The sequence below is a fragment of the Gavialis gangeticus genome, unplaced genomic scaffold, assembly GCF_001723915.1.
Source record: "Gavialis gangeticus isolate Ggan-Ray unplaced genomic scaffold, GavGan_comp1, whole genome shotgun sequence".
Classification (NCBI taxonomy): domain Eukaryota; kingdom Metazoa; phylum Chordata; order Crocodylia; family Gavialidae; genus Gavialis; species Gavialis gangeticus.
This window is the reverse complement of record NW_017729002.1, coordinates 25,287,042-25,308,695: the sequence shown is the minus strand read 5'-3', so window position 1 is coordinate 25,308,695 and position 21,654 is coordinate 25,287,042. Positions and strand designations below refer to the sequence as shown.

General features: G+C 38.9%; 1 protein-coding gene across 1 annotated transcript in view; it reads left to right on the top strand.

Moving 5' to 3' along the window:
- Positions 1-312: 312 nt before the first annotated feature.
- Positions 313-21,654, top strand: part of LOC109290876 (UPF0505 protein C16orf62) — a 56,960-nt gene continuing 35,618 nt past the window's right edge. Inside the window, exons 1-12 of the mRNA XM_019507700.1 lie at positions 313-411; positions 975-1,097; positions 3,876-3,922; positions 6,253-6,364; positions 7,082-7,198; positions 7,570-7,623; positions 8,106-8,186; positions 8,507-8,569; positions 10,053-10,138; positions 14,785-14,865; positions 17,998-18,061; positions 21,330-21,428. Of these exons, the coding sequence (XP_019363245.1) occupies positions 340-411; positions 975-1,097; positions 3,876-3,922; positions 6,253-6,364; positions 7,082-7,198; positions 7,570-7,623; positions 8,106-8,186; positions 8,507-8,569; positions 10,053-10,138; positions 14,785-14,865; positions 17,998-18,061; positions 21,330-21,428 (999 nt within the window). The 5' untranslated portion in view covers positions 313-339. The remainder of the gene's footprint in view (positions 412-974; positions 1,098-3,875; positions 3,923-6,252; positions 6,365-7,081; positions 7,199-7,569; positions 7,624-8,105; positions 8,187-8,506; positions 8,570-10,052; positions 10,139-14,784; positions 14,866-17,997; positions 18,062-21,329; positions 21,429-21,654) is intronic.

The following is a 21,654-nucleotide window of genomic DNA, read 5'->3' as shown; positions in this document are numbered from 1 at the left end:
AAAAAAAAAAAAAAAAAAGATTAAAAATATTTTTATGTAAGCAGTTGAACATGGGCTGATGTTTTCCCCCACACCTGTTTGTTATTGCAGCATTCCTGCTGACCACAAACACTTCAGAACATTTTTATACCTAATGCAGTTACAGCTAACACAGGCCAGGGCCATCATGTCACTTATTAGTGAGGCAGAAATAGGCACAGACAAAACCTGTTGTTCAAGATTCATTGTCTTGGTAATATGTGTATCACTACTGGTGAATAATTTTCTGTTTGCATGAATGTAGGACGACAGCAAGTGAGGAAGAAGATAAAATGTTTCTTTCTTTTACCTTAGGTTGGGATGGAAGTGGCTCCTCATCTCAAAGAAAGTCTCAACAAAAATTTTTTTGACTTCCTTCTAACATTTAAACAAGTAAGCAAATACATTTGCATTGGCTGAGTGAAAGTAATGTGTTCCTTGAGCAGTCTACGATGAAAATACTGTATTGTTCTGACTGTGAGTCTACCTTTTTTTTTCTTCAAAAGAAACACAAAAACTGCACTCTTCTTAAACAAGAGTTGGCTTATAGTTTGGTCCCTAGTAGCCGTGACTACTTGCAGTATTTTTGTTCATGCAATGCACATTCCAAGTTAGAATGCTTTTCGCTGCATTATTTTACCATTCTCTAGTTTATATAACACTAAGCTACAGTATTTAATTTTATTGTGGAACGCTGCATATACTGTGATAAATTAACTACTGTAGGTGGCATATATACAGGTTTTAATAGCGTCCACTGCAGTCTTTGTGTCAAACTCAGGAAATTATGCAGAATAATTGTTGAGCTGCTGAGCATATTGTGTAATTGAGTTAACCTGATCTCCTGAAGCTTTCAGTGAACCTGTGATTTGAAGTTGTTTCCAGTTTCACAGCTCTAGTCAGACACTTTTCCTTGCCCATGGCAGCTATTTCATCTCTTACTTTTTTTTTAACAGATACATGGAGACACAGTTCAGAATCAGCTGGTAGTCCAGTGTGTGGAGATTCCATTGTATTTGACTCTCTATTCTCCGGCTATTGATTGGATTTTACAGTGTATTGCATACCGTGCTCCAGAGGTAATTGCTTATTTTTTCCATGGTAATATTTGATGTTTAACTATAAAAGGAAAATATAAAGTATGTATTTGACGGTGTGCAGTATTTTAAAGCTATAGTAGTCCAGTAGAAAAAATGAACGTAGGACTCTGCTGCATAGCACAAGGGTTAGAATTTTGTATTCAAACTTAAAATGAAAAATTCCCAGTGTATTCGGTAATGTGGAATACTTAGTGTACAAGAGCAGGCATCTTTATAGGGCTATATGTGTGGTGCATTACAGACCTGCGTAAGACCTGTTCAGTACTCCAAACTACCCGTGTTTGAAGTAAGTATTAATTCTGTTTGGTGGAAGTGCTAGAAAAGATAGCTAAGGTCAATATAAAATAAGTAAGTGTAAAATTAGAACCAGCATGTGTGTGGCATGAATGACTTTTTATCATATTTAGAACTAAGAATTGAGTAGAATTCTTAGGTAAAGTGGAAGAGTGAACATAAGATTAAACAAGAGGTTAAAATAATTGTATCACCTGGAATATGCCACACACCTGATGAGAACGTTAATGTTTATAATAAGAATCTAGGTTTTATGTTTTTATATCATAGTTCATATAAAAATATATTATATAAAATACAAATTGTAAAGAGAAAAGAATATAAAGGACTATAATATTTTTGTCCTGAATATTAAATTGCTGTGTATAGTTTTCTATCTTTTCTCTCATGTTTGATATTTTAGTAGACATCTTGTATAATAGATGGCTTGAGGAGATATTAAAGATACAGACTTCTGAAAACAGGGCCAGTGCCAGCTAGAGTCCACCTAAGATGCCCCAGATGGCAAGAGTTTTGAGTTACGTATGTTGCAAAATCAGCTGCCCAAATAATCTTGAGGAAATTAAGCATTTATTAGGTTTTTGAGCATTGGCTATGGGAAATATCTTGTTCTGATTTTTGGCTGGATACTTTTGAAAGAGAAGAAATTCTCATATGCATGTATCAAGATGCTTATGAAGGATGTTTTGTCATTGTTAAAGGGTGTGGGCAGCTGGCAGAAAGGTATCTTTTGCCAAAATAATTACTTTTAAAATTATTTTAAAGATGTAAAACGTATAGTAGGCCTCTGGAAGTAAAAATATTACACAAAATGGAAATCAAAATGTGCACCAGAGTAGGCAATCCAGCAGCTTCATCTGAACAGCAGTACAAATAGTTATTTTCCAAGGTGAATTGTGCAAGATTTGTGAATGCCAAATAAAATATTGAATCACTTCCAAGGCAAACACAATCTACAGAACTTTGAGGAAAGTACTAATAAATGTAGAGACTGGTGTAAAGAAAGACTCAGAAGAATGCTGCCCTCTCATTGGCAAGAACTGGGAAAAAGAAATCAAGGGGTAATGCTTGTATGAAAAAGTGCTTACAAGCCTAATGTTCATATGAGTAGTACCAGCAGAAAGCAGTCCTTTTTAAATACGTATTTATAGATTGTCTTGAAATAATGAAAATACTTAAAGTTGATACTTCAGCAACTCTAGAATTCATGTTTGACCAATTTTGTGTTGAACTCATGTAGCACAACCACACACCCTGGGATTAAACTAGAGCCTTGTGATTCTACATTGGGACCCTGTGATTCTGTTCTTTACACTGCTTTATCAACTTAGCAGTGCAGATTGCACCTTTTTCTTTCTGAATATCATCAACATAATGTTTTTAATTATCCTAAAATAGTCTGAAACAGACATTAATTTCTAAAGAGACATTACAACACTTCAGCATTAGATATAGAAATGAAGGAAGTCCAATCATGTGGAGTACTTAAATCCTCTGTGATTGCATCTTTTCTTGCCACTAAGTTAAAAATATCGTGTTAAAATCAAACCTTACTTATACAGAAAGATTAAAATAAACTCTAACTAATTTGGCTGTACATTTTTAAGCTCTCATGTACAGGAAAAATAATTTATCCAATCCACATATTAAAGATTAAATGAAAACAGTTGAATACACAGTCAGCATTGTTCCTCTCTCTTACTAGGCTCATTTGATCTTGCTATCTCGATCCTTTGAGTCCATTCAGTTTCTTCTCTCATACTGGTATGAACTGTTGAGGGTAATGTAGGATTTGTGATTATTTATCATAGTTGTCAAGCTACTCTAGGCTTTAGTCAATGTGTCTGCATTCTACAGTAAAGAGCTAGTGATTTTTCTCCTTTCTTGCCAGAGGTAATTGACCTGGTCCTTTCTCAGAAGGATAACCTTTTGCAGACATGAATAAAGTCCTGGAAACTTGACTTTTATAACATAGTGTTTTAGATTAAGATGTCATTGTGCCTATTTAATATATTTGTTTATGTTGCACTGCATATGATTTTTCTTTTGAGTAAATGTAGAATTTAATAAGATTTGTGGAATGTGTTGGCTAGGTCAGTGGTTGGCAACCTTACCTGGTGGCAGGTGGAATGGCCCTGCTCAGCTCTAAGGTGGGCTGGCACTAGGATCTGGCTACTACCACTTCTCTACACCCCTGCTTTTTCCTGTTGCTTGGCTCTGGCCTGTCATGGGAAAGCTTACTGACACCTGGCTGCAGAGCTGTGTGGTGTGGCGCAGGCAAAGCCCCATTCTGGGGGCTGGATCCAGTGGTTCTGCAGACCATATGTTGCCAATCCCTGGGTTAGGGAATTAAATTCTGTTCTAGTGAATGTTGATGGGGCTTCTGAAAGCTGCTAAAAATGTTTTGGGGTCGTCCAGACTTTTTTCCCTGCTCTTTAACTTTTAACAAAATAACTTCTATAGGGACTGCTTACTGAGATGATGGAAAGATGCAAGAAACTGGGGAATAAGTAAGTATCATGTAATCGTGAGACAAATTAGAAACCAAATCTCTGTTATCCTTGAATTCCAGTTATTGGTATAAGATCTTTTCACTGAAAAATTAAATAATATCAGCTAACAAAACTAAGGCATAACATCTGTGCTTACATAAGTCCGTTCCTGCCTCCCCAATGGGGAATTCCAATGTATCCATCGGTTTGGCTGAGGAGCAAATGTTAAATTCATTAACTGAACTGTCATATGAACTAGAGTTTAGCTAGGATTAGAACTTGTGGCATTCTGGATTCCCAGTCATTTCCTCTGGCTACTATTCATATTTCAGTTTTTTTCTGCTGCCATCTTACTCTCTGTGACTGGCTACTAGATGTGTATTTGAAAGGAAATTGCAAAGCATATGGCTTTGCTGAAAGATGGTAGTATTTGTGTCCATTTAAGGCTAAGAACTATTTTCCAAGTTTAGTTCAGGAAGCATATCCTTCACTCCTTCTTAACTAATTTTCCTCATTCAGATGGGGCTTGAGTTTAAAATGATTTTCAAATACCATTTATCCCATGTCCAGCCTAACCATGTTAATTCAGAAAGGCTGTACATAAGTCTTGAACATACTTCCTGACTTACGGGATTGATAGTTTTGGTATGGATTCAGTTTATTCATATAAGTGGGCAGAAGTTCTGTGAACAATTTTCAAAAGCAATCTTATTTTGCTCGAATGATCAAAAACACATTGTCCACTTTATGCAGTCACATGACTGATATTGCAATAGTTGTCTTTTTGCTTAAGGAGTCAGGAAGTGCAATTAAAATTGGAAGTGGGAACACTCTCTTATGCTTTTTGTCTAAGGATGGAGCAAAAAACATCCTTAGATTCTACTGTTCCAACATCGGTATATGGATTATGGTCCATTCTGCAGAGTTTGCTTAAATTACTTTTTTAGTATTTTGGGTGGTGAAAGCAGACTGCTTCATCTGGGCACAACTGTCTGGTTTGCTTTGCAGCAGTGCAAACTTTGCAATGTAGCACCAAGAGAACTGAGAATTTTCCCTGTTTGCATTTAATGGAGTGTTAACTTCAGCATCTATTTTTGACCTTTTAAAACCTTACACCATTAAGCTAGGTTTTTTGTAGGTTAGTATCATTAAAGGCAAAGTTTTTCCCTTTGCATACTCAGGATTCTCATTAAATAATACAGATTTATATGGTGATTTTCAATTCCGTATAAAGAATCCCAGTGCACTTGTTAAACTGGATGTGCAGCATCACTGGGGTGAATGGAAGAAGACCTGTGCAGACAGCTGTGCGTATTAACTGGTAGATTAGAAATGTTTGTCCACGGATAAGCGAAAATTCCTGTTAAGTGCTGTGAGATGACTGAAGTTCAGTCAGAAGAGACTGGACACTAGGTTTTTAAAATGTTCTGTAAAAACTCAGATGGCTACCTACATTATATTGAGTTGACTTCAGAGGGATGAATGTCTGAATAGTCTTGCTGGGGATAAATCAACATGGAAGCTGGACACATGCATCTCAACAGAATTTGTCTTTGGGCATTTGCTTTTTAAAATGTCATATCAGGCACATGCATCCCAGCTCCTCTCTCTTGCTGTCTGTGTGCAATACATTGGCTTGACTATTCAGTAGATAAATTGGATAATATGGAAATACAAATAATGTAAATTTTTTTTTATTTTGTGAGCTTAATCTTTGAATCTTGCTTAATGTTGCTTTGGGTCATTTCTGTTCCAATAATTTCACTCATAGAAATCAGACTTTACAACAATAATTTTTTTTTGGCTAATGTAAGAAATCTTAAAGGCTTTTGTCAGACCAAATGGTACTTTCAACAATAAGGACTGTAGACAGGAAAAGAAGAGAAAAATTCAGCAAATATAAAAAAGACTGCTTTGATGTGACTACATGACTTCAGCTTGCCTTTAATTTAGTGAATGAGGTACCAGTATTAAAAAAGAAATTTGTTCTCAAGTAGTGAGAATATGGAAGAAATTTGACCCTTATGGAAGAATTGTGATGTATAATATGATTTAAGCACAGTGAAATGGTGCTTTCCTAGAGGTAAAGCAAAGGAAGTACTATAGTGACTGGGATTTCCATAACATCCTATAGCTTAGTGGAGCTTTGCCATACTTACTGTCGTCTTGTCTTGCCAGTGCATTGTAGTGCAGCCTGAGGGTTTTTTCTTTGTGTCCTTAGCCCTTGCTTTCTGAAGTAGAACCTGAATGGTAGTTAATCTTTTGAAGTTCAGATTAATGTAAACTAGAGAATGGAGAGCAGCTCAATTTATGTTGAGCTGAGCTGATTTGCATCATATTCCTTGTAGTGCCTTACTTCTGAATTCAGTGATGTCAGCATTCAGAGCTGAGTTTATTGCTGCAAGGTCTATGGATTTTATTGCCATGATTAAGGAGTGTGATGAATCTGGATTCCCCAAGGTAAGTTCTTTTTGTAATTTATAAACCTGCTTATTCATTATCTTGCCAAGAGCTTCATGCATTTAGCTCGTTGTCTAAATGGTACATGTGGGATTAAAAACCAGGTATCCCATATACGGAAGTAACTATTATATAGGTTAGATAAGGTGACTTAAAATGTAGAACACAAATAATGGGTGTTAGTGTGAGAGTATACAAGAATTTCTCTTGTTGTGCCAGAGCATGAACCAGAAAGGTCTATTGCCATTCATTTATGGGGAATCCTCTTAATAGTTGGCCATTCCAATGCTAGGAAGAAGTTCTAGGATTAATTTATTTGGTCTCTTTCACAAAGGGTATATTTCTACTCCTCCCAACTTTGTTTTCTAGTTGATATAGTGATTTAGTCTTTCCCAATTCAAACCAATGGGAGCTTTGCAAGAGCAGGAGCAGGACATCTAGAAGTTACTTTTTGACATCTGAAAAATATGCATGTATTAAAAAGGAGAACAAAAAGCTGTGTGTTTTTTCAGGGTATGTATTGAGATGCATTGCTAGTTAATTTCATGGCTGATAGTTCTCCAGCAAAAGTATGTAATAGCTCAGACTTGAGCAAAGGATTCATTCAATTTAATATACCCAGCTTTTATAATTTTGGAATAATAATACTGAAAGTGTTACACTTTCCAGTGAAAAATCTGTTGGTTATATGATAGGATGGTCTGATCTCTTTTTCAGCACCTTCTCTTCCGCTCCCTGGGGCTAAACTTGGCATTAGCTGATCCTCCTGAAAGTGATCGCCTTCAAATATTAAATGAAGCCTGGAAAGTTATCACAAAATTAAAGAACCCACAGGTAGGTCATTGATAAATGTTGGGAGCCAGTTGTTTTAAATTGGATTTAAAAAGATCCCAAAATTACAGATGTGTTTAGAAGAGATAGACAATAAATGTGACATTGCCTAGTTTACTGTTCCTAGATACTCAGTAGTTGCCCAGGCAGTGTGTACTGGTTGCTTCTCATGATCCACAGGTTACCTCAGTTCTAAAATGTAGCAGTGCTACTGGACATCTTGTCTTACAAAGGCAAAATTTCAGAAAAACTGTCCAAGTAATTACCTGAGTGCATACATTGCTAGAAAAGAAATAGAGATTGTACAACCTGATAGAGCTTTTAAAGGTGATATATTCTATTGACCATAACACAAATATTTATATTTTCTCTAGGATTATATTAACTGCGCTGAAGTGTGGGTGGAGTACACCTGCAGACACTTTACAGTATGTGAGAATTACTTTATTGTTTTAGCTGTATAGGCACTAAGTGACTGTATAGCAGTTTACAGTAGGAAAACCAATGGTCGTAACAAACAATAGACTTCTTTTTCCTATTTAGTATCTGCCTGTAAGACTTCAATGTGTGATAATGTTAAGGGGTATGATATGTTTTTCTGGGATCATATTTTTTTTAGTACAAAAGTTGAATCAATACAAAATGATGGCTGCATCACGAGACCTCTTAATTGGTCACATATGTATTTCTCACCTGTATATGGAACATGAGGGGAGAACATACAGACCAAATTATAGTAAGTGCTGGTAGGACTTCAGCTATGAGTTATCTGGCTTCCACTATAGCTCTGTAAAGTATTAATTCTTTTGTAAAGGAGAACCTTGGCTGACATTAGCACAGTGCTCTAGTAACTTAAAAGATGAACCAGTTTCTATGCTGTGCTTGTGACATCTTAATTTTTACTACACAGAAGCGTGAGGTCAATACTGTTCTGGCAGATGTTATCAAACATATGACTCCGGATCGTGCTTTTGAAGAGGCTTATCCACAGGTAAGAGACCTTCTTTTGTTTCTGTGAGAGCTAATATTTTTTCCAGAAAAAAATCATGTGTGCTAAAAATTGCTGTTGTATCCTGCAGCATAATGATTATATTTTAAATTGTCTCCTTATAACTCGGGAAGCATTAGGACAATGTAATGCTATGGAACGGTGCTCTGGTCTAGATTCCTGCACACACACGCTCACACAGTGCACATTAACTAGAGAAAAAATTGAGTGACTTGCAGATATACAGCAATGTAATGATTATGTACTGTATTTTTACATTTAACTTGTAATGAAATTACTTGCATTTTCCCCTTTTTCCCCAGCTGCAGTCAATTATTCAGAAAGTTATTACTTATTTCCATGACTTTTCCATACTTTTCTCAGTGGTAAGTTGCTTTTTAAGTTTATGTTCTTTCTGGAACTGCTTGTCTTTAGGAATGTTGTGCATTTTCTCTAAGGAAACATAACCTGATTTGATTATCTAAGTCAGCTGGAAACTTGCTCGGTGAGAAGTGTTTTTTGTCAAGTATAAAACTGTTAAAATACCCGACGAAGTGTTAACTGATTACTTCTCAAAACCCATTATTTTAATTATAATATTTCACACTTTCTTCTTATTAGGTTATAGGGCTGTGTAATATTTTTGTTTTTTGTTTAATGGCAGCAGAAGAAGCTCAAATTAATACAGTCTGTTTGTGGGCTGTGCTGATATAACTCCTGATACTGCTTCCTTTCTGTGTTTAATATATATTTTACTGTGTCAAAAGAAAGAACTTAGGGTACAATTTGAGAGGCTAAGGGAAAGTGAAGAGACCAATCATTTTGTGGTAAAGACAGAATAACGATGGCATCCTGTTTTTTATATTTCTGTAGCCTGAGTAAAAGGAAGCATTTCAAGAAGCTCATTGATTTAGTAATTGTTTAAGCTCCTAAATCACTTAAGCACTTCTGACAATTTTGCCCTCAGTGTATTTTCAGGATAGTATATAAGCATTTAGTCCTCTGGCTACCTTAGCAATCTAAATTCAGTGCCTAAGGGACATTTAACTATTTTAAAGCATCAGCTTTAAAATGGTGGCTGGCATTCCTCCAGTCCTTTGCAGAAGAATAATAATTCCTATTTCTAATACCCTAAGACTTGCTTTCACAGTCCTCAGACTTTTCAGTAGAAATCACAACTGTACCTGAGCTGCCTTCATCATATCCATGTGTTTAAAACTATTTTTCTATATTTGGCTAAATGCATTCTAAATGTTGCATGTTATACTATAGTCCCTCAGCCAATACTCTTCTTATTTGCCTCTATTTGTACTACCATTTAATTATCTCATATTATTTAGTCATATTCTTATAGCTGTGGTATCTTTAAACTTCCCTATTACGGATTATTGTAGTGTTAGAGCGGTGCTGTAGCTGGGATGACAAGAATTATGCGAGGCAAGGATTTCTTAGGGTAATATCTTTTATTGGACCTACTGCAAGTTGAGATAATCTAGCTTTTGAATGCAAGAGATTGTTCATTAGGACTGAGGAGTGAATGCTAGCACAGCATAAACCAGCACAGCACCACACTGGATAGTTGGAAGAGCGGGGAGAGAAATTCTCAGGGGTATCAGACAAACAATTAGCAGTGTTAAGTCCTTGGTTCTTAGTGTCCGGCTTTCTTTTTTTTTTTTTTTTGTTCCCAAGCTTGTCTTTTAAAGGTGTTAGGTAGATTTCCCTTGAACAAAAGGATAATGAGGTCAAAAACTAAGAAATTTATGCTTCTTGCAAATTAAGGATTAGTAAAGATATTTTTCAGCACAGAACAAAATCTTTTATATGGAAAATGCTTCAATTGACTTGCTTCATTTTTATTTGAATTTTTAGGAGAAATTCTTACCATTTTTGGATATGTTCCAGAAGGAGTGTGTGAGAGTGGAGGTTTGCAAGTGCATTATGGAAGCTTTTATTAAGTAAGTGGAAAATATTCTGATTAAGTGAGCTCTAGAGGATCTGGGCAATCTATTGAAAGATGGTTGTATAAGATGTATCGAATCAGTGTGGAGTCCACTTAGCATCTAAAAGGTGCCCAGACTAAAAAGAGAATGTAAACATATTTGTGGTCAGTGTTGTTCGATTGCTTATTAACTGTTTACAATGACTGTCAGGATTAGAGTAGTCTTTATTCCATTGTAGATGGGTTGTTGTTAGGGCTTTCTTCAATTTCCATTGCTACAGCTAGTTTTTATAACAAAATGCTATGTTTTCCTGTCCAGTCCTGTAACACTAACAGTGATCTTAACATATGAATGAGAAAAGGAAACAAATATGCACATTTCTTACAAGCTCTATTATAAAGGCAGAAATAGAACAGAAAGTGAAATTGAAAGATGAGAATTCATTTTCAGACATGTCAATTAATTATTTTAAAAGAATCCTTTTCATTTGTCATACTCATGAGATTCTTGAAACTTTATTTTTATTCTCACATCCTTCGTTGGGATATTCAGATTTCAAATAGAAATATTATGGGATGATAATTCAGTGATGAAAAATTGATGAGAAGTGATACCTAGAGCAAGTTTATGTAAGAACGTTCATTAGCATGTAACAAATACCAAATTGTTATTTCCTGTTTAGCCACTAAGAAAACATTTTAAGAATAAGAGATTCAATTTCTGCCTTTTTGTTTATATTGGGTTACATCAATTGTTTATGTAAAAATACTGTATGTCAGAAATTTCATAATTGGTGGAGTGTGGCTTAATTTTTTTTTCTGCTACTAGTTTAAAATTTATTAAAATCCTAGTCCAGGGTAACTAGTAGAAGCCTACAATGTTTGGCTCTCAAGAAAAGGAATTCCTCTCACCCACTCTAATTCCTCCCCAAAGCCCAACTAAGTTAGAACTGGTGTTAGAAGTTCAATTCTTTTGTCTTCTAGATGAACTATTTATAGGATTAAATATTAGCCGACTCTGACTGACTTCTTTCATCCCCTCCCCTGTGCATCCATATGTTGCGCTGGTAACCATTTGAGCCATGTGACAGCGAGGATCACACTTATTAATGATGTTTCCAGGGTTACCTCTGCTTGTGACAGAGCTGGGAATCTGTACTAAACACTTCCTTATTTATTCTGTTGAATGAAGCAGATCCATTGCTGCTCTACACTACTGGCCATTCTTTACTCAGTAAAAAAAGTTTGCTGCTTAGTAATGCCTTGTAATCAACAAATTTTTAAATGCATATAAAATGATAGAACACAAGCATTCATTTAGTGTAGTTTTATAGCAAATAACCCATATTCAGTATAAAGAACTAAGAGCTCGCTGCCATGCTAATATCTCCGACTTAGGGACTCTTTGGCTGTGTCACTAGGCCAGGTGTGAAATCTCTGCCTTAACTAAAGCTCTTGCTGCTAAAGTGAGTTGAAATAGGGTTACCATATGTCAGGTTTTCCTGGACATGTCCTCTTTTTGGATCCTCCCATCTTCGCCCAGGCATTTTTTTTTAAATCTCAACAAATGTCTGGGATTTTGCTCTACCTATGTTTAGCATTGAAGTTTTTCCCAGCACTTTCTGGCTTGCCCTAGCTAGGAGCTGCTTCGTGCTGGGGGGAAGTGATGAAGGACAATTGGAAGCAGGGCATGCATGGTCCTGGGACTGCAGCAGGGTGGGAGAGGTGACTGCCTCTCCAGTGAGAGAAGGGGGCAGAGGGGCCCTTTGGTGGCAGCAGGGAGCTGCATGGCTGGGCTGGTGGCACTGGGACCAGTGTGTGTGCCCTCAGGGACAGGGCAGCGAGGAGAGGTTGGGGGGAGCAGGGAGCTGTGGGTCAAGAGTGAGGGGCACTGGCAAGGCTGGGGAGGTAGGGGGCTGTGGTTCAGGGCTGAGGGGCCTGTGGCTTGGGAGTAAGGGGCACCAGAGGAGCAGAGGACTGTGGGTTGGGAGCGTGCAGCACAGGCAGTACCAGGGGGCCGTGGGCTGGAAGTGAGAAGTATCAACAGGGCTAGGGGGGCTGTGGCTTGGGAGTGAGTGGAAGGGGTAAGGCATGGGTGTATCACTGCCCCCCCAATCATATTACCACCCCCCTCCGTGACAGGTGTCCTCTTTTTTGAAACTGGAAGTATGGTAACCCTGATGTTTTGTTGTTGTTTCCTAGCATACACAGGGGATTAATAGTGCTTCTTTGGACCATTGTGAGATAGGGTAATAAAGGGGGCCCTACTGGAGGAATTTAGGGCATTTTTTCTTGAGGACACTTTGCTACAGGCTTATACTGAGGTCTGTTTGAATTGTCAGTGAAGTCAAGCCCTGGGAAAGAGATGAATTTTAAAAGGATCAGAGGTACTTGCTCTACAAGGAGAGTAGAGTGTGACTTTGGTCCCTTATTTGCATAGGCACATATGACTGGAAGGGGTCTTCTGGGCCACCAAGTCCAGTCCCCTGCACGTGCAGGCAGTCGTTTAACCTAATGAATCTTCAGCAGTGCCACTGCAAACCGTTATTCACAACTGAAGGGCACAGTACCTGAAACACCTGGGTGAGGCAGGGAGACAAGGGGCACTGCCATTGCCATGTCACTCGAGCCTTGTGGAAGTTGTTGGTTAACCTATGTTCAAGACCCTAGGACAGTGGGTTTTCAGTCTGTGGTCTGCAGACCCCTGGGGGTCTGCAAGCTGTCTGAGGGGTCTACGAAAGACGACCATGATCAGTCAAAATATGTGAATACTCATACTTACCATTCAGAAGGGTCCATTCAAAATTTGTTAGGGTTCTGCAAATGAAAAAAGTTTGAAAACCACTGCCTTAGGAAATCACAGAGGAAAGCAACCCACAACCTGCCTACAGTCCTTGCCAATCTTTCTTAAGAGAACTGTTTTTTTGGCAGTTGTTGTGACCCTCGATGGAAGAGTGAGGAAACACCCTTGGTTTTCTAAGTAGTGGTAGGATCATTAGGGCACCCCAGTCCAAAACCTCTAATCTTAGCTGTGTATTAATTACAGGCATCCCAGCACCTCGGGGGAAATCAAAAAACACCTAGAAGCCTGTAGCATTTGTTAGAAGTGGGGGCAAGAGAGGAGGGATGCAGTGGAAGCAACATGCTTGTTGTCTGAGGCATGAGGTTATCAGACTCCTTCAATACTGCAGGTGCTACCGTCATACCCTTGCAAACATACAACCCCGTGGGCACAGTGACTGGCACGAAAGAACTCCCTGTCCTATTGCACCATTCCTTCCACAGACTTATCCAGTTCAGTTTTAATGAGATTGCCACATCATTTTGTTTAGCAGACCATTCCAAAACTTCATACTTCTGATAGTTAGAAATCTTTAATTTCAAATCTAAATGGATCTGTAACCATTTGATCTTGTCTTAAAAGCTTTTCTTCTTTCCTAATATTCACTCGCTAAAAATAGAGTGATCATATCTCTTCTCAATCTCCGTTTTGCTAAATTAAGCCAAGCTCTTTTAATCTTCTTTCATAAAAGAAGGGTTTCCATACCCTTAACCAATTTAGGCAGAAAGCAAGGCAGGGTAGTGCCTTAGAGACTAATTGGTTCAGAGAGGTATTAGCTTTTGTAGGCAACAGCTTACTTCATCACATGCTGTGAATGTACTTAACCATCTTTAGTGGTCTTTCCTTGGGTGTTCCAGTTTAATTTAATCATATTTTGAACATTGGTGACCAGAACTGCACACAGTATTTTAAATGGGGGCTTACAAATGCTTGGTACAAAGTATATGTTCCACTAATGCACATAGTTCCTAAGGACTTTTCTGGAAGTTGAATTACAGTGAAAATTGCTGACATTTTAAGTCTATATCAAACAGTTTTTGCTTATCAGAGTTAGAAGCCTCCACCCGCTTCCTCTTTTAAACTTCCATGTAACCTCATAACCCTTCTGTGGCCCTTGGCACTTGATTGAGTTGTGCTGAGCCATCTTATCCTCCCCTTCTGAAATTCACAAGGGAGCAATTTCTTTCAAAATATCTGCTGAAAATGACTTTGAAGATGCCACCCAGTAGCATTTCTTATTGCCGTGGTAACAAATTTATTTTTTTGGAAGTGATTTAATGACACTGGTATTAATCTGTGGCATGATTAACACATCAAGGTGATGCACTCCCAGAGCCATATGTTTGCCTTCTTAAAGGCCCCGGCATGCCTTTCTGCTCTGCCTTTGAAGGGACTAGCTTACTTTCCGATATTTTTATAATGGTTTTACTTTCAAGTTTTCTGGGCACATCCAAGAAATCTGTCTAGATTTACACATCCTATAAGACTGGGGATATATGTGACTTGGTAATAATAGGCCTCCTGTTCAGTAATTACTGACTTTCATACTTAATTGTTTTTGTCTCTGTACCAGCTATGACAGTGAGTACACTGCTTTGTGAAAAAAATACGTAACTCAGTGCTACACCCTGTAAGATGTTCTTTTGAGGCTGATGTACAAAGATGATTTCTCTACCGTTGCAATTCTTTGTCATTACATTATGAAAAAGCTTTCCCTTAGAAATGAATTATTAAGTGAATGTTAATTGTTTTTTATCCCCACTGTTTTGTGTCTTGGAAAAAATGCAGCATTTTCCAACATTATTTTCTTATTTTTTTAGGCATCAGCAAGAATCTACTAAAGACCCAGTCATACTCAATGCTCTTCTACATGTGTGCAAGACCATGCATGACTCTGTGAAGTAAGATCAGTTATATATGTTTTATAAGGCTTGAATGCTATGATTTACAGTTCTAATTTTGGGGGTTAACAATTCAAAATGGCTTTACCATTCATGGGAGTGATGCAGTGTAGTTGCAGCATGGACTCTTTCCTCTTGAATTATTGTTCTGAATGCTCAAGCAGAGTACAAATGGAAGATGACAGTTACTTCATGGGTGTTCCTAGTGGGAAGGGAAGTAGCAAGGATCTTTCTGAGAGTAAAAACCTGTGAAAAAAGTAGTAGAGGCAATTAAATGTTGTCAGTTTGGGTCCTTTTCAATTTATTGTATTTACTCAAATCCAAGGAATCAGGCTTCAGGGGGGTCCAGGGGGTGAATAGGCACCGGCACAGGCACACATGTGGCGGGGGCAGCAGCAGAGGAGCAGACAGGCAAGGGGCAGGTGTCTGGCCCCCCTGCTGCCACTGCTTTTCCTGCCACAGCAGTGTGGGGGAGGGGGAAGGAGAGAAGCACCAATTTAAGGCTACATTTCAGTAATTAGATTCTATACATGGAAAATTCTAACAGTTCTAAAAGTGTATGGAATCTAATTATTGGGGGGTCATCTTAAATTTGAAGTCATCTTGAATTTGGGTAAATATAGTATCTGTGATGATAAAAACTGGAGTCTCTTCTAAGAACTACTATTAGTAAAATATATAAGGGGTTTCAGTTCATTTTGCCATTTAAAGTACGGGTCCCAATACTCAGTTATCCTCTAGTTGCTTCCAGTTTATCACTCAGTACTTGGCAACCTTAGATCTGGAAAAGAATATGTAGAGAATCTCCTTTGGGTAGGGCTATTCTTGGATGATATAGAAGCTCCTGTGTCACTTCCCTGGCTTGGCAGGGAGAGAGAGTTGGGTGTCCCTTTCTTCCACTGATTCCTGACTAATGTTTCTCTGAGGCTACTGGTATAGGAACAGTTTAGAACAGGGTTCCCTTTTCTCCAGGATCCCTCTTCTATACTGAGTCCTCAGCAACCATTGCTGAGAATCCATCCCATAAGATTAGCTGCTACTAGTAATCAAGTTATTTTTAGAAAAAAGAACTGCCCCTGTATCAAACATCTTCAAATTGATACCAATCCAAATGTTAAATTTTAAGGTGTGTCATCTTTTTTGGCGTCTCTCTGGGATACCAGTGCCCTTTCAGTGCCTAAGCAGTGAGAATATTGGAAGCAAAATTCAACATTAAGGATTCAAGGAAGTTTCCTAGTGGTCTGTAGTTCACACTTTGTCTGATCTTATTGCCAAAGCAATTCTGAAACTTTTATTGGGAGTCTTGAAAACCCTTATATTAGTAGTTCCGTTAGTTAGCTTCATTTGTTTGATTCTGTTCTGTCAACTCTTTCAGTGGCAAATTTGTATTTAGATTTAATAAGTTTAAACTACCTCTTCTGAACCATTGTTCATGAAAAAAAGGCAAAAGCTTCACTCCTGGGTCTAGGGCTCAACATGACATAGACCAACACAACAGCTGTTGAATGGTAATAACGTTGGGGCTGTAATACCAATCTGGTGCAGAATTAAACTGACAACCTATATAATTGACCCCATAGATCCCATTGCAAATCTCCTGTGCCATCCAGACCGCCATCATTTGCTCTTTTGATTGGCAATGTGCTAATGAGCTAATTGTGCTAATACTTTTCTTTTTTTCTACTGAATTTGTATAATAAAACTATTGTTCTGTTTCCATCTGGTGTCTGTGTTAGGAAAAAGGTAAAATGATATGCTGGAGGTCAAAGCTGCAGCAAAATGCTAAAAGGATTAAATGGGCTTACTTAATTTCAACCTAACTTTTTGTTTATTCACTCTAATCAAAATAGACTTGGCTTATTAAATTTTAACATGATGTAAATTTGCCTCATATTGAATGTGACCTCTGCTTTCTGAAGTAAAGATTACCATGAGGACATCTATCTAGATACTTTTATATACTTTAATGCAGTTTATAACAGCATGACATCTAGTGAGCACTGTAATATTCACATAGTAATGGCCACAAGCTCCTGAAAAATCGATTCAGGATCAACATTAAGAACAAAATCTTCACAGTCAGGGTGTTCAGACTGTGGAATAAGCTCCCTCCTAGCGGTGGTGCAATCCCCTACCTTGGAAATCTTCAAGAGGAGACTGGACGGTCACCTTGCTAATCAATTGAGAACTGAAACTTGAAAGAAAGTTTAATACCATAAAGAGTAAGGAACATGAACATAGATTAGCTATTTTTGTTCTTATTGATAGTTGATTTCAAGTCATATTTGCATTCAGATCTTTATTCTGTAGTGCAGTGGTACTCAATCTTCTGGCCCCATGGGCCAGATAAGTGGTGTGGAGCCTGTCTGCAGGCCAGATCCTGGAAGCAGGGTTGGTTCATGGGCCAGATTCAGCGTGAGGTCAGCATGCAGGGTTGATCTACAAGTGCAGTCTGGCCAGCCCTATACACCAACGACCTGGCATATGTGGCCTTTCCATCTGGCCTGTGAGTCCCATAGGTCCAGAAATTTTGCAGTGGGAAGTAGTAGCAGCTTAATTTGCTGCCTCTGGAAGCCCATACAGTTAATGCTGCCACCACTTGCCTGCTATCATATTTCCAGACCTGTGGAGAGCTCCACAGACTGAATGAGACAGTCCCATGGGATAGATTCAGCCCCTGGCATGGAAATTGAGCACCACTTGTAATACAACACTTCATCCACAGACCTGCTAAACTTGTTTAGGAATATTAATTAGCTTAAACGCCATCTCTTTTCATTGGTATTCAAAGTATTTCATAGCCAGATTTCTATCGGTTGCTAAACTTTGTAAAATCTTAATTTTTTTTGTTGAACTTGAATATTAGTGCAGACTTGATCTGGCAGTATCCCTTTACTAGTGTTGAAATTGACAGATGGTTATAAATACAGTCGTCTTTTCAGAGTGTTTAAAATTGTAGTGTAATGCCAAAATTATGATTAACATCTCACTTAATAACATACTGTTTTGTATGCGGACCTGACCTTTTAAAAATAATGTGTAAGATACACACATGAGCTTATATTTGGAGGTATATATTTTTTGGAGAGTGGCTTATCTTAATTATTGACCATGTAAACTTACTTTTTTTAGTGCACTAACACTTGAAGATGAGAAGAGAATGTTAGCAGCTTTGATAAATGGATTTATAAAAATGGTAAGTAGCTGTTGTGCATGACTGCCTATAAAACTTAGAACTGGAATTCTAAAATAGCCCACTGTGGTTGCCAATATACTATTGAAATTCAATCCAAGTTGCATATCTAACTCATTTAGGTCTATCAAAAATCCCAGCCAGGAAGTATTTTGTAAAGTAAATACGCAGATGTTTGAAGGAACTGTCAAAGAACCAATGATGGTGAGTTGGTATCACATGTATAGTTTAAAGTGTGGGTATTTCTAAAGATGTTAAATCTTCTGGTTATTTTTTTTGTTTGTTTTTAAGTCTCATACAATGATTACATTCTTGCCTATTGTGAGCAGTATCATTAGTAGATTGAATTTTGCCAGTCCCAGCTGAAGGGGATGAAGGCAAAGTAAAAACATGAAGTAAGACTTAAAGATTACAGGTGCACTGATACATTGGTCTGATGTTGGATCGGCACCGATATAAAGAAAATTGATTGTATCAGAAATTGGCCTGATGTGGTCAATAACTGGGCCGATAAATGCCGGTGCATGCAAACAGGTGTTGTGCAGCACACAGGCAACAAGGAGCACAGCCTGGCAGCTTGGAGAGCTGCATGCAGCTGGGAAGTCTGTTGTGTTGGAGAGGGGGAAGGAAAGGGCGTGGGGGCAGATCAACACCCACTGTGGTGAGGGAGGAGTGGGGTGGGGGCTGGGGCAGGACAGGGCGTGGGACCACAGCTGTGGTTTTTCTGGGGGATGTAGGGTTGGGGGGAGGTGGCTTCCACCGCTGCACGTACCATACGAGGGCACGAGGGGAGCGTGTGTCCCTGGATCTGGGTGGGGGGCAGGGCTGCACCAGGCTCTTCCCGGGGCGGAGGGTTAGGCCGGGGCTGCACTTAAGGTAGGTGGTAGTGGTGCTGGGAGGGGGGGCTATAGTGAAATTTGGGGTGGCTGCAGCCCCCCCCGCCCCTCCCTGTAGTCCCAATCCCAGTGCCACCACTGCTGCCCACTCTGAGCTCAGCCCAGTGTAGCCTCTGCCCCACCCTGCACAGATCCGAGGGCATGCACCGCCCTTCCGGGGTGCGCACACCAACAGGAGCCCTCTCCCCCCTGCACCTCCTGGATGAGCCACAGTTCCATCCTACGCCCTGCCCTGGCTGGGCAGCACCTGCCCCAGCCCCACTTCCTCCCTCACCACAGGGGTGTTGATCTACCCCCCGACATCCCTTCCCTCCTCCCTCCCCTTCTACCACAACAGACTTACCAGCTGGAGGCAGCTATACTGGAAATTGGATTGATATCAGCCAATATGCCTCCTTAAAAATCTGCTATCGGTATCAGCCCCCAAAATATTGGTTCACCCCTGTTAAAGATTAAAAAACATCAGGAGTTTGGACCCATCGAAATCAGGATGCTGGTATAAAAATATAAAACCTCTCTGATATATTTTGTTACCTTCTAATTTTTGATCCTTTGGGTTGTGTTTCTAGAGACGCTTTCCCCTATGATCCGTGAAACTAGAAACAGTTTTTGAATAAGAGATTTTTGTGTAATTACTTGGCTACACAAGAGAGGTCTTCAAGAAAATAATCAAATATGGTAGGACTTTTATTTGCTGCATGCAAATAAAGGATGTTCCACTGGCTTTTGAGGTAGAAGCAAATTAGAAGTTGGGAGTATAAACACTTCCAAATTTATACTTGGTTTCTATTATCACAAATCCTGGCTCATCGTTTAACCATTCATAGCAACCAGGCTTTCCCCATTTTTCTCAATGTCTTCTTTCTTCTAATCGGATGGCCAGTCTGCTTTGTACTTTTATCCGGCTAGACAGTTTCTCTTCAACTTAATATTCATTAATAGCCATCTGTTTATTGCTTGAAAGATTTCATCTGATAGTTCTTTACCACATAAAATATTGCAGAACTTCTCAGAGGGGAAATTGTAACATATTAAATATGTTTCTCTGTAGTTGTAGAAGGTTCAGTAATGGTATATAATGTGTAATGCTGATTTAAATACAGAAGCACAGTGCAGTATCAGCTGGGTGGTAACTTGAAATTTGTGGCGTTAAACTCTGTGAATTCCTGCCTTGTTTAATATGCTTTGTGTTATAACCCAAGTTCTCACGGCTTGCAGCCTCCTCTGAGTTTTTCTTTGCTGTTGGTTATTTTTGTGCGGGATTATAATTGGAGACGCATCCTTAGTACAGCCAAGCCTGCTTGTTCAGGAAACTGTGTTTTTACAGACATTCCCCAAGGACATACTCTCAGAAAAACACAATTTGCACAGAAGTTAGAAAGGCAAAGTAACTTGCATCTGAAATTCAAGAAGCAATCCTATTTTCAGTGCAGTCCCTTTTAATCCCTTTATGTAATGAAAGCTTCTATTTAAATCAATATTAAATTATTCTTTCATGGGTGACTTGAGTAAAATGTTGGTCTTCCTTTCTTTTTCTTTATATCTTATATTGGAACATGCTTCAGAAATATTTTAAATGTATAAATGCAGGCTGACTTGAAGATTGCTGCTTCTTTCATGCATCTGACCTGATCACTGAAATGTTCTTGCAGAGAACTCTTCCTTTTAAATTCTGGAAAACTAGGAGTCTGTGATCAGAGTCTTACACAACAAGCCTTACAAGGAAAGGCTGAGGGATCTGGGACCCTTCAGCCTGAGGAAAAGAAGGCCGAGAGGGGACCTGGTAGCAGCTTACTGCTACACTTGGGGAGTACATCACGAGCTCAGTGAGCAACTGTTCAACAGGGCACCTGAGGGGAAAACCAGGAGTAATGGCCACAAGCTCCTGAAAATCGATTCAGAATCAACATTAAGAACAAAATCTTCACAGTCAGGGTGTCCAGACTGTGGAATAAGCTCCCTCCCAGCGGTGGTGCAATCCCCTACCTTGGAAATCTTCAAGAGGAGACTGGACGGTCACCTTGCTGCAGTCACCTGACCCCCAATTATCTTTCCTGCTTGGTGCAGGGGGCTGGACCGGATGATCTTCCAAGTTGTCTTCAGCTTTACAATCTATGAATCACAAGAGGGTTTACTTTTGAATTTCTCTCCTGGCCTTCCTGGTGGAGTCCATAGTTTGGACTTTTGGAGTGTCGCAAAAAAGGATATCTATTACCAAAGTCAAGCAAAGACTTGGACAAATTGCTTTAAAGCTTTAGTTAGGGACATTGCTTCAAAACCCCATGGAAAATGGAACATATTAATATAGCATATAGAAAGCTTCTAGCTGTGAGCTGCAGACATGGTTAAAATATGACTTTATCTTTCTATTCTAGGTTTCATTTGGCCGTGACTTTGAACAACAGCTGAGTTTCTATGTTGAAGCCAGATCAATGTTTTGCAATTTGGAACCTGTTCTTGTCCAGTTGATTCATGTAAGAGAGAACTTATCTCTAAATGTAGTTTTATTCAGTTACGGGTTTTTCGGGGGGTTGTTTTTTTTTTCTTCTTGTTTTGTTTTTTGCAGTAGCTTTCAAAGACTGCTGTAGCTTTAGAAGACTTGTTAAGGCCTCGTCATTAGGTATTCAGAAGTATACATTTGTTCTCCCCCCCCCCCCCCCCCCCCTAAATTTTTTTGGATTTTTTTCAAAAAGGCCCGTG